The following is a 13,555-nucleotide window of genomic DNA, read 5'->3' as shown; positions in this document are numbered from 1 at the left end:
AAAGACAACACTGTCCCTTACCCTTTGGTAGGATCAAGAGCCAGAGACCTTGGGTTGTCCAAGTCCTTCCACACAAGGACCTGCCTATACTGCCCATCCAGGCGGGCTACTTCAATGCGATTGGTTCCAGTATCTGCCCAGTAGAGGTTCTTTCCCATCCAGTCTACAGCCATTCCCTCAGGATAATCTAGCCCAAACTCAATCACATGTTCAACAGAGCTCCCATTCATGAAAGCTCGGCTTATGGTCTGGAAAACAATTGTGTAAAAATATTACAGCGTTTATGAATACCCCACTGAAATAAAAAGTAATAATTATTATGAAGTTTATGTACAAAAATAAATTAGTAAAAAAAATTAGCCAATGTTACATTTTTTTAAATAGTCTTCTGTTGTCAAAAAAGATATAGCAATTCACAGGATAAAAAGACCTGAATTTTCAGAAAGCTAGTGGTTTCTGATGACCAGTCCAAGACATCTTAAAAGGATATTATTTTCAGAAAGCACTAGGTATCTGCAGATTCTTTCTTGCCCATTCTCTCTCTCTTCTATTTGCGCACAAGAAGTTGTTTTTTAAAATTACTTAATTCACTGTCTTAAGCCTCAGAAACACATCTCAATTCAGAGAAAACTGAATTAAATTGTTTCTCATGATCAGTCACCTGGAGGCAAGTTTGCTGATCCCATCTACATTTCAGTTATGCACACTCAAGAAAACAAGTCATAGGGCAAGGACTATAAACAAGCCACTCCTAACAAGGAGCACTGAAACAACCCCCAGGTAAATCATTGGTAACTTCCAGGACCAATGTACAATTACCCACCCTTATTATCAACACTAAGCAATCATTCTACATGCCTGCTAACATTTCAGATATTAATTTATTAATAAATTGATAAATGAATGTATCAGGGTAAGAGAAATTTTATATTTTTAAAGGTAAATGTCAAAACCAGAAATCATGTAGTATATTTTTACAGGTATAACCCACATCTCAGAAAAAGTATAATCCCTTTTTGAAAACAAGTCCTCATATACCCAGAGGCAGAAGGAGATCAGAGAAGTGGTGGTCACCAAAGAAAAGGGAGATGACTATGGGCTCTGAAGTTACACTACCTGCTGCTAAGCTGCAGGAGGTGGGGGGACAGGGGGAGTGAAAACCCAGACATGCTGAGACTTACACTCATATGTATATGAAAATACACTGCTGGATAATTCAGGAGGCCACAAACAAGTAAAATGTTTTCCAGTTCTGCATTCAGTAAGACTGGGATCTATGCACTGACGCAGTTGAAGTAATGAAGTAGTTTTCCACTACAAATGGTTAAGACGACCATAGCTCCATCTCTCCATGTGCTTGCATGAGACTTATTTACTAACTGTGTCTGCAGTATGCTAATTTATTACATTGGCACTATTCCTGAAGGAGAGGTATCCATACCACAAGCAGCACTGTTAATGCCGAAGCACAACCCAACCCTCATTAGTTTTCACAGAGAGGCTATGGAAACTGCATGTGCCCTGCAGTCACTAAAAGTGAGCTTTTCCCTATTACGGCTTAGGGATATGGGCAAGGAAACTTCTGATTGCTCTTGGAAAATCTATTAAGAGGCTAAACAGAAGAATTCAGTTCCAGTGAAGTGAATCTGTCATTTTCTACCATTACTTAATTCACTTCAAAAAGCAAAGTAACACTGATGAAGAGCACAATACTCACTTTAGCATGCAGCTGGATGTGAACCAAACATGTCACAAGAAATGTCAAACTCCTGGGGAAGGCACTGAGATAGAACTGGGGGCAGGTGGGGGCTTAACACAGTCTGGAGGTGACTGGACAAGTTCCCTGGCCTCTTCCGTGCCAAGCTGGAGCCACAGACTAACAGCAATGAATCCCACGTTCACATGCCAAATGTTAATATTGAGTAAGATTGCCTTCCAAGTCAAAACTGGAAGAGGACAGAAAGCTCGGAGGGTTGCCAAGCTCAATGTTTAAATTACTCTGCTACGTGACATGAAACCAGCTTTTCTGCAATAGATACGTATATGGATGCAACACGTGCAGCATCCAAGACTGAGGCATTTGGTAAGACCAGACACCACTTTGGATTTTTATTTGAAGCAGGAAGATGTCTGCAACCTAACTGTGCATTCAACAATGCAACTGTCTTGATCTCCAAGAGACTCCTTGGATGCAATTCAATGACAACATCAGCAACTGTAGGACAGGTCATGTAACAGAGACCTTTGTTAGATCAAAGTAATTGCTCTGTGGCTTGTGTTCAGGGAATTCAGTCATACCTTCAAACTAACATCAGTCCAATAGATTCTGTTATCAGAGACATCAAAATCCAGAGCAGATGCTTCCTTGACTCCAGTAAGAGGAATAGCAACATCATTATTATTGGTTTCAAGGGAAATCCTATGAATTGCTGCTCTGCTTGTGAAAACTAAGAAGGCTTCAGGAATGATGCAAGTCTTCATGTCACTCAACAGTTCAAGGCCAATGGGACAGGCACACCTGGTCTCCTGGGGTGTAAAGAAACACAGATGGCTGCAGCCTCCGTTGTTCTCTGCACATGAATTAGTTCCTTAAAAACCAAAACAAAACAAAACAGATATCGGTGCACTGTGGAGGTAGGGGGGGAAAGGGGAGCGGAAATGCAGTGTAATTATAATTTTTCCAAATGAGTTAACACTATGGGTTGTCAACAGGGAATTAAAAAAAAAAAACCAAAAACATTCAAAACTGTTTCTTTCCTTCTACCCAAGGATTAGGAAGCTGGTTCTATCCCTCCTATAGACAATTAACAGCTACAAACATATCCTTCTAGTTTTCCCAAAGATTAAATTCCTTCACTGAAGGCAGGTAATTACATCCCTGTTCAGATTGGTTAATTTTGGCCAAGTGCCTCATCTTTGTACCTCTTTGAAACCACCAGTTTTACAAATGTACAATGACACAAAATGGTAAGAAAAGAGCTGGATAACTGCAGTTCTTTCCCAGTGGTTTAATTTAAAGCTGAGAAGATTCACTGGCAGAAGCAATTCCAAGAAGATCACCACAATCTCAGTTATTTTTTTGTCTGAACAGCCATGACCAGATGGGGAGGGAATGCGGAGGGGAAAGTAAGGACCGAAAGATAAATGACTGCATTTCTCCATCTGCTGGAACTGAGGATTTAGGTATTTAAAGACTCTTATCACAAAAAAATCTCCAAGGTCAGTCTCCACCAAGTTTCTTTTAATTTTCCCTTTTTAGGGATACGTATTTCAGACTGATGCTGCAACTTGCAGCTTGAGGACTTCGTTATCCTTTAAGTAAAGCTTCCTGAAAGGCTAGAAATCCATGTACTGGCAGGGTGTAATTTGACAACCTACTTTACATGATTCTGTTGCAACTATTCTCAGTAATTTTAACAGCTGACCAACAAATCCGTCTACTGCTATGCCCAGACTCCAATGTTGCAGGTGGTAAACAGATCTGTGGTGAACATGCACCTCTCATGAGTTACTACTGAAGCCAGGAGGTCCTATGAATGCCAGCAGAGGACCTAAAACACTGGCTGCACCTTTCAGCAGATGCAGTGGAAGAACACAGAGCACTACAGCTGCTGATCCCATGCTAAGGGCAAGATTTAATTGTTAAGATTTAAGTACAATTTAGGTGTTAAAGTTAATATTTAAGTGCCACGTGCTTTTAGGCAATGTTACAAGCCACTAACTCTGCCTATACCACCCAACAGTAAAAAGCATTCTGCTAACTGAACATCACTGGGATTTTGTACTGGAAGAAAAGAGCAACAGAAAATGGAGCAATTCTGTGAGCACCAGAAGTAATGATTCTATAGATTGGAGGCAGGAATAAAATTCTCCTCACAAAAATTAAGAGTATAGTGGAAGCTGTGGAAAGCTTATGTCAAATGTCACTAAAAACTAGAAGCCCATACTTCTTTTGCAGTGCTGTATTTTCCCAACTTTACAAACATTAGCTGCAGTTTTCCTTTAAAATGATTCAAACACATGAGACCACAGTTATTCATTACAAGCAATCAACAGTTGCTTAATGAAAGCAAGCCCATCTAGAAACTAGTATAGATCCATCTTATGATTGTCCATGCTTACCAAACACTTTGGTAACACTTGTTGCTTTAAGGCCCATTAAATCTGGCAGCTGATCAATAATGATGTCTCTGCTAGCCTTTATCTTGTGAACTCTTTCAATGCTTCGTCTCTGCCAGTCAGTCCAGTAGATGTAATCTCCCAGCAGTGTGAACCCAAATATATGTGGAAGCTTATCTTCTAGGAGGGTTTTCCTCATTGTTCCATCAACATTTATGACCTGTGGGACGCATGAGAAAAAAGGAAAAAATAATCTTCTCTAATGCGGGTACAATTAAAATGGCAATATCGATCATATTTTGACAACTCCTCTATTTTTACACTAGAACTTCCTGAAATTCACAGCACACTTCTATCAAAAGAACATACATCTAGGTTTGTTGAAAGAGAAATATATTGGAATGACAAGATTGGAAGTGGCTTATCTCACTCCTTCTCCATTGAAAAACCTAAGCAACATGAATTTAACTTGCATCAGTTCAAACCTGCAAAGACCACTGCAAAGGGAGCGTTTTTTTTGGATGGGAGTGAGGTTCAGGAGATTTTTAACCTCTATTCATGTCTTAGTCTCACTACTGAACTCTCTGCTCAGAAACAAGGAATTGCTGGAGTGACCATCAGCACTCAATCAGGGGGAACAGAGGCCATCAGAATTCTTTAAGGGTGCAACAAAGCCATGTAGAATCTGCACTTTCTGAAATTTCAGGGGTTTTTATCATGGAAGAATGAAGTTTTTCTTACTCTTGTGATAAGCAAGATCTTTAAGATGTGGAATAAGTATTGACTTATATAAATTTGTATTCCTAAAACTGCAGAGAAAGCAAAATAGTATTGGAGATGGGATAAGCCCCACAGATATATGTATGCTATTGGTTAGTTATTTCATAACGAATTACTACAGTGATCTCGTGCTGCCCCACTTTGCTTGGCATAAGGAAAGAGATGTGTACAGTCTGACCCTGATCAATCATCACTGGGCAAGACAGGAAATGAAAGTGTCCGCATACAATTCTCCATGTCACATGCCTAAAGTCACCTCCATCTACTACACAAACTGCAATAATCTTTTCAATCACCCAGACATCTCTTACCCATGGCAAAGAGTGTGTGTTTGTAAGACCCAGGCAAAATATTTATCTGACAAATCCCCAGATTCTTCACCATCCTACTTCTTGCAATTGGAAGCTGCAATGTAACTACAGTATTTTTAAGGTGCTGCTTGAAAATTTATACTGTGAGCAGCATCAAGTTCAGTATCATATTAAAACCAAAAGAAAAGATCACAACTAAAGACAATTTATTTTCCAACGTGATTCAGTCAACTCTTCATTTGTTGTTAGAAATGCTTCACACGTGGACAACTGCTGTGCTTTAATTTAGGCTACTATGGCTTCTGATTGAGGTTTTAAATAGTCTCCTCTTTACAATTATTTGGAAATTATTTGTTTATTCAGACTCAAAATACTAAACCTGTACTTTGTAGGGATTAAGTTGCCTTCATCATGCAACACTTCTATTTTCTTGTGATTTATAGACAGTTATGGTAATTTCAACACTGTATTCCCCTGACTTTTAAATTGCTAAGTGTTTAAGCAATATTTATTTCTTTTTAAAAAATGTCTGTAACTTAAATGCAATGTAATATCAAACCATTAAATGCCTAAAAATATTGTGGGCAGTCAAAATCAACCATCAGTTTTATCACAATTTAATACAGGTATTATAAAACAGTAAGTTATAAGGCTCTGTCCAGACATGGTAAGCAGCAGAAGCACCTACAATTTCTTTTTTTAACATGACCAATGACAATCACCACATCTTACTAAATTAGCATGTGAATTTCAGGATGTTCAAGCACACTCATGGTAGATAAAAAATGGTATCTCCACTTTGAAACCTTATAATGCTTTACAAATTTGTGAAAGCAACATGCATTTCTTCTGTGACACAGTTAATTTGGGCACAACATTTCCCCTTTAGAGAAACACAAATAAGATGTGGTCACCAATTTTACTATATGAATTTTATCTGAAAAAAACTGTTAAATGCTAGCACACTGTATTGTTTGTTTGGCAAGGTTTTGGTAGTGGTGGGGGGGTCTGAGCCAATCAGCCAGTGGTAGCGCCTCTGCAATAATGTATTTAAGACGGCGGAATAAAACCCCTGCTGAGCAGCAGCAGCTGGAGAGAGGAGTGAGAATATGTGAGAGAAACAACTCTGCAGACACCAAGGTCAGTGAAGAAGGAGGGGAAGGAGGTGCTCCAGGCACCAGAGCAGAGATTCCCCTGAAGCCCGTGGTGAAGACCATGGTGAGGCAGGCTGTGCCCCTCTAGTCTATGGAGGTTAACGGTGAAGCAGATATCCACCTGCAGCCCATGGAAGGACCCCACACTGGAGCAGGTGGATGTGCCCAAAGGAGGCTATGACCCCATGGGAAGCCCACGCTGGAGCAGGCTCCTGGCAGGACCTGTGACCCCATGGAGAGAGGGGGAACTATTGATGAAGTAGCAGGGACTGAAGATTAATATTTTATTTTGTTAAGCTAAATAGAGTACATTAAAAAAAAAAGGCCGTATCTGTGGTTAAAAGCTAAATGGTTCTGCAATTATCTTATTACATCATGTCCAGGCAAACCCCAAATGCTCACTTCTTTAAAACAGTATCAAACCCACAGGCAATACTGCAGGTTCAAAAGTTCATCACGCATACTCAGGTGCTGGAGCCAAACTGGTGCCACACTAAGTAAACAAGACACCACTTCTTTTACAACAATGCATCAGCAGGATGACGATCAAACTACCACATTTCCAACTACTTTTACAGATATGGACAGTAAAAGTATAGTTCGAATACTAGAGCTGCTGACTAAAATATACCAGATGAAGATTGGATCCAAGAATGCAGAAACACACATTATTTAAATCCATGCGCATCTACAGACCTTACAGATGACACCAAGCTGTTGAACTTCATGAAGCTCATGGAGTTCAACAAGGCCAAGTGCAAGGTCCTGCACCTGGTTCAGGGCAATCCCCAGTATCAATACAGACTGGGGGATAAATGGATTAAGCAGCCCTGCAGAGAAGGACTTGGCAATACTGGTGGATGAAAAATTGGACATGAGCTGGCAATGTATGTTTGCAGCCCAGAAAGCCAATCATGTCCTGAGCTGCATAAGAAGCCAGCAGTCAAGGAAGCAATTCTCCCCCTCTATGCTGCTTTCATGAGACCCCACCTGGAGTACTACATCCAGCTCTGGAGTCCTCAGTACAAGACAGACATGGACCTGCTAGAGCGGGTCCAGAGACGGGCCACAAAAATGACCAGGGTACTGGAAGACTTCTGCTATGAAGAAAGGCTGAGAGTTGGGGTTGTTCAGCCTGGAGAAGAGAAGGCTCTGGGGAGACCTTATTACAGCATTTCTACATTATATTGTTGTTCAAGCATGGAGGGAATGGAGATCCAAAATATGGAATCAGACAGCAATAAAATGCTTAATGGCTTACATTTTGGCTAAGAAGGTGATGGAATAAGTGTTTGGTCTCTCTCTCCCAAACATCCCTCCCCGCAATCCTGTGGGCAGAACACCTATGAATCCAAGCAGGCTTCCCTTGGATGCAGAAGGGCAGCTCTGACTTGGAGAATTTTTCTGTGCCATGGGCAGTCGAGCCCTCTTAGTGGTAGATAATTCATGGCAACAGGCAAGAAACACTAACTGTTAGACTCTTTTCTAGTAGGAGCCAGGGCAAAGCTTGAACAGTGAGCTGTTGCATGCGGTTCAATATAGGTACATATACATAGTCTTTACTTCAAATTTTGCTGTCATCCATCTTCCCAGGGATTCAGCTCTACTCTAGCATATTAACTGAAACCATGAGGATGCAAAATAAAAATCTACAAGCAGGCCTCACAATATGGCCAAAAGCAAAACTTCTTTCACTAAAATGGCACAGCTAATAAAATACCATCAACACTAAATACTTGTAATTTTTATCACTAAAGACTCATAATTCTTACCACTAAATACTCATCATTTAATATCTGAAATGGTGTGTAGCCTGCCAACTGCAGCCAAAGGGAAGCTGTTAAGGTGCATTCCTTATCATTTAGCACAAAGATATTAGAACAGCCTTTTTTCTACTCAGGGCTTTTGTCCTCTTTCCATAACTGATAAATGGATCTTGACTTGGGTCCAAGGATAAATGCAACACTAAATATGCTGTGCTTTCCATATGAAACACTGAAAGCCCCCCTTGAAGAGAGGCACATACTAAAACCCCCTGATTAGTCTTAAGACTTCCAATGACATATCTCCTAATGAGGCATCACTAAGCTCAGCTAAAATCTGTTGTAGGCAAAATGAAATCAACATGAAATACCTTGATGAACTGAATTACACAAAAAACACAGTAAGGCAATAAAGTGTGATTTTTTTTTTTACATGCTGCTGCAGTATACACAAAATGATTTAACAAATATTTCCAAATATAACACTCAAAAGCGCTTAGCTCTTTGAAGAAGATTAAAGTAAAACAATGCAATTAAATTCTACACATCAGCATGACTCATGTAGTCAAGTTACATTTCAGGTGCATCTGTGATAAAAAAAACTATTCAGCACACATATAGGATGTCTTTTGACAGAACAACAAAGGGAACTCAGATACCTTGCTCCCATATATATAATTCACTAAGATAAAACAAAATTTATTCAATTGCTACAGACAAAGCTGGAAACCAATTCTTGGGCTGAGCTAAATCACTATGTGAGCAGTAAGCAGATGTAGCAGGTTGGCAAGGGTAAAATGTCATGGCTGCTATACTATTAGGAGACCCATGTGGTGGGCTTGTGGGTCTATGACTTTTCTTTTGTGCATCTATTCCTCTTCCCCTGTGGAAAAGGAGAGCGACACTTTATTATGCTGTGAGGGTGACTGAGAACTAGAACAGGCTGCCCAGAGAGGTTGTGGAGTCTCCATCCCTGGAGATATTCAAAAGTCATTTGGTCACGGTCCTGGGCAACTGTCTCTAGGTGGCGCTGCTTGAGCAGGGGGGTTGGACCAGACGACCTCCAGAAGTCCCTTCCAACCTCAACCATTCTGTGATTCTGGGAATGGCTTCTAACGATTTTCACCAGAAGACTCTTAAAAGGTATCTCAAGTGAACAATGCTCAGTCTTCCTTGGCTAGAGAAAGAACTTGTGAGACAAATCATGTGGGTGGCAGTCAACAGGGAAAGAAAAAAGACAAAGAAGAAATGGAGAGAAGTGGAAAACTCCGGAGGGTGAAGAAGCCTGCCCCAAAAAGAAAAGAGGGAAGCAGCTGTGAGCAGTATGTACCACAGTTTATATTCAGCTGAGTACAAGCCATTCATTAACATTTCCAACCGCTGAAACACCACCACCTTTCATCAATGCTTCAGGACAAAAGTGAACTCCTCCTGGTCTGAAGGGGCTTAATGCCAGGCATGTATTGGCAGACACTGGCAAGCAGAAAAGAGAATAACATTAAAACAAACATACCAGAACCCATTTATCAAAAAAGGGTGGATATAGATGGACAACAGACATGTCTGGCCATTTTCCACAATCAAGACTACCTGAGACAGCTATCTGTTGCCTCAAACACTTGAGTAAGACTAGAGAATTCAGAAAGCAGTTCCTCATTGTTGTCAACAATTTCTGTCCACCTTGACAATATTTAGGCTACCTGGTAAAAGCTGCCTCATAAATAAAATTCATCAGGTTTCTATTGTCACTACACTTCATGGATTAATACCATATGTACTATTGTGGTTCTTCTTTCAAATCATTCTCATTTCAGTTGAGTTTTGATGTTGACGTATATTTTTATTATTATTTTAGTGAACTCTCACATTGCTTAGGTGTTAGTGTTGGTTGCCAATTGCAAACTATCAGCACCCACCTACATTTAGAATAAGCTACGAACCAAGAGAGCATGGAGAACGAATCTATACAACATCGTGAGTGAAACATCCCCACTGAACTGTGGATAACAATTTGCCATTCGCAAATACCTGTAGTGACACACCACCACCCTTTTCTTACATATTCTTTTCCTTTCATTAAGAGACATTTCCTCATTTCTCATTGCAGAACATGTCATTTTAGCTTGTTGAGGATACAGCACGACAAGATACTTCTCTATGGCTACACATATGGGTCATATTTTCACTCCTAATACAAAAGCCACTTTGAGATGCTCCATAAAGAGAATTCCAAGGAGGATTACTGAATGTTAGTACTCTTTTTTGGCAGCCTTCCTTCACAGGTACCTTTACAGCCTAAAAGCTTACAGATAAAGCACAGCAGTAATGGCAAACCATCCCTGTTGCTAGACTCTGTCTTGCAGCCATGGTGGTATGCTATGGCTGGTAGGGCAGCCATGCCTGTCCTACAGACAGGCAAAGCAAAATAGCTGGTGTAATAATTCTCAACAATCTAGCAATATTGGCTTCTTCACAGGATAGTCCAAAACTGTTTGTTCCAAATACAATGACTCCACCACATCTTCTTTATCAATTTGTTCTGTTACATACAAATTAAAATCTACACTTACAAATGAATGTAAGACAGTTAAGTAGTGGCTTGTTAAAAAAAAAAAAACAACCCAACAACTACAAAGATGCCAAATGCAACAGAGTATAAATTTACGTCATGAAAAACAGTAGTTTACAGTCATCTCCTGTCTTCTCTAGGAACAATATAAACAAAATATATTCTCATTCATATCATCTCATATCACCATGTGAAGTGGCTATTCATTTGCAGTGTTGATCTGTTCGTATTTTTCCATATCAAATCACCAGCACACCTGATTTTCTCCTAGGACTTCAAAATCTTATTAGTTCCAGAGAGTCTTGCATTTTCAGACAGACTTTTCAAAACACAAGCACATGTAATAAGCTCTAACAGACACTGATTGATGGACAAATTTCTTCTTATTGGAAAGGTTGTGTTAACATGATTGTGATTTTGGACCTGCTTGTATTTTATAAACCTCATCTAGGAGCAGCTAATGTTCTCCATATGTGTTACATCAGCCTGAGATTTCCAGAACTTTGTTCTGGTTACAGGATATCAAAGGATTAAGGGTGCAGCTGGTCAATTCTGCAACTTATCTCTCATAAGCAGGAACAAGATGGCATGCTTCAAAACTCCTTAAAAGGGGAAAAAGTTGAACTCTGAAATGTAGCTAACATCCATTATGAAAACAACATGCGTTCCCAACATCTAGTTAACTAATCTGGGAAAGGTGAAGAAGAATTTTAACTTTTTACAATCATATTTTTAAAATGCACATATCTTAGTTTTTCTCACTTCTCTCCTGATTTCCCTTTTCTTCAAAGGGATTTGAAAAGTCCTGTAAGATCTTTGCCCTCTCCTTTCGAAACCCAAACATCTTCCCAACTCTACAGACAGCTAGAAGTCTGTGGAAATAGCACATCATATAAATATTTACTATGTTGTACTCCTGCTGATGGAATTGGGACTGCAAGCACATTTACAACCTATATGTACAACAAGAAGGAAAGACAAAAAAATAAAACAATGAGCTCGATATGAGAAAAGAATTCGTGGTAAACTTTTGAGTCCAAAAAACAAATCAGCAATTTCAGTAGCCAACTAGAACTCCTTAAAAAGTCAAAAAGATGTCAAGAATAACAGCTACACTTAATCGTGAAGTAGAAAGTGGCACCAGTGCTGGTTAACCTTTCCAAAGACAAGACTTGCCTCCTGTCCAATGTTACCATACTAACATTAACTTTCAATGAAATAAAAATTAAGCTAAATGTAGTATTTACTACTCCTATTTTTCTCCTTTTTGTTTGCTTATCCAAATATATGTGGATTTTTAATTTTTTTTTAAATAATCTTTTATCTTATGGACAATGGGAGGTCCATGAACAACTGATTGAGAAACACTGGTCTAGTCATGACCCCCTCTTGTGGTCTTTCCATCTCTGTTTTACATACAATGCTAGGTCTCATGCAGTCAACCTCTGTCCACAGTAAACTAAGATTAAGCTAGAAGTGTTTTGTCCAGCATAGTGGGACCTTTTGCTTGGAACTCAGCTTCTTAGTCTTACTTTGGAGAATCACAACATTTTCATTTTCTTAACCTCAACACAGTGCAGTTACCAGAAGCCACTTGTAGCTCTTCACATCCTCTTCATACTGTGATAGGCATGTACAGTGCTTCAGAGAGCCAAACGATGCTCAAAGTCACCAGAAGTGTCACATATGGAAATTGCATTGGAAGTCAAAGGTTAAAAGAATAGACCCTTGATCAGTTGACATGTCCATCTATTCATGGCACTACACCTTGAAGAATGGATGCTTTTAACCTCATTTAATAATGGATTAGCCAAGTCTCATGTACCTCCCTTAGTTATTCCTCAGAAATTGAATCAAAGTTCTCCCATTAAACAAATATTTCTATCAGAGGGAGACAGACGAAATCCTAATCCAATAAGAATACAACCAAAGGCAGTGGGCATACAATACCTCCTTGGAGGGAGGCAATGAAAGTCTAAGGACTCCTGCATCTCCTATGCATCTACAAATATTCATTCAGTTCCTCATCTCATGAAGCCTCCTGGCCCAAGTAAACAGCAAATTCTGATCATGATTCCCTCCTATTTGTACCGTTTATAGAAACACTGCATTAGACTAATCCAATATATCCAGTCTTACATACCACTACGTAGGGTGTATGTCAACAAAGCACAAGTAAAAGCCATGCACAGAAACCTAAACTAGGTTGTCCACAGTTAGCTGGAGTATCAACAGCTGTACAGAGCCCAGACTAAGATACTGTGCTAACACAACTACATTGCCAGCTCCTGCAGAACAAAGCCAAGTACCTTAACACAGCAAGCTCTGACACATGTAAGCCCTCTCACAGCTGAAATGTATCTGCTGAAAGAACAGATCACGGCAAGACTCCTCCTGCCTTGATAAGATGCCTGCACTCCACTGTCACTGGGGATAAGCAGTACTATCAATCATATTTATTTGAGACACTGTTAATAAGTTATGCAAGGTAGCCCTCAGAGAGTTTATTGACAAAATGTAGTTACCAGGTGGTCTCCAGTCCCTGCAAATGGTTAAAAAGGCAACACACATAACTTTTGGCCAGCAAAATCTTGATCTGTTTTCAAATAAAGCTACCTTTCCTTCTCAGGCCAAAGCCTGGCAGGACAGACAGATCCTTAGAGGATGTTCTGAAGCTCGGTCCGTTACATTCACCACCGGAAACCAAGTCCTGCACAACTGAAGGCCCTGTCTCTGATGATTGTGGCACAGAACATGTTTTGTGGTGTTGCATAGGGAGGGTGCCACTACTTCTGCAGCCAAAACTCAAACTCTCTTGTGGGGTAAACGTAACACAGGAAGATGCTCCATTACATTGCT

At 39.9% G+C, this 13,555-nt stretch overlaps 1 protein-coding gene across 2 annotated transcripts in view; it reads right to left on the bottom strand.

Annotated features, from left to right (window-relative positions):
- The window catches only part of LRP5 (LDL receptor related protein 5), a 180,106-nt gene that overhangs the window by 44,729 nt on the left and 121,822 nt on the right, over positions 1–13,555 (bottom strand). For both annotated transcript variants that reach the window (XM_075712080.1, XM_075712079.1), the window contains exons 8-10: positions 4,123–4,339; positions 2,299–2,588; positions 22–248 (exon numbers count right to left, since the gene is read on the bottom strand). In XM_075712080.1, the coding sequence (XP_075568195.1) occupies positions 22–248; positions 2,299–2,588; positions 4,123–4,339 (734 nt within the window). The remainder of the gene's footprint in view (positions 1–21; positions 249–2,298; positions 2,589–4,122; positions 4,340–13,555) is intronic.

Source organism: Pelecanus crispus, chromosome 6 (assembly GCF_030463565.1).
Source record: "Pelecanus crispus isolate bPelCri1 chromosome 6, bPelCri1.pri, whole genome shotgun sequence".
Lineage (NCBI taxonomy): Eukaryota > Metazoa > Chordata > Aves > Pelecaniformes > Pelecanidae > Pelecanus > Pelecanus crispus.
This window is presented reverse-complemented; position numbering and strand designations above follow the sequence as displayed.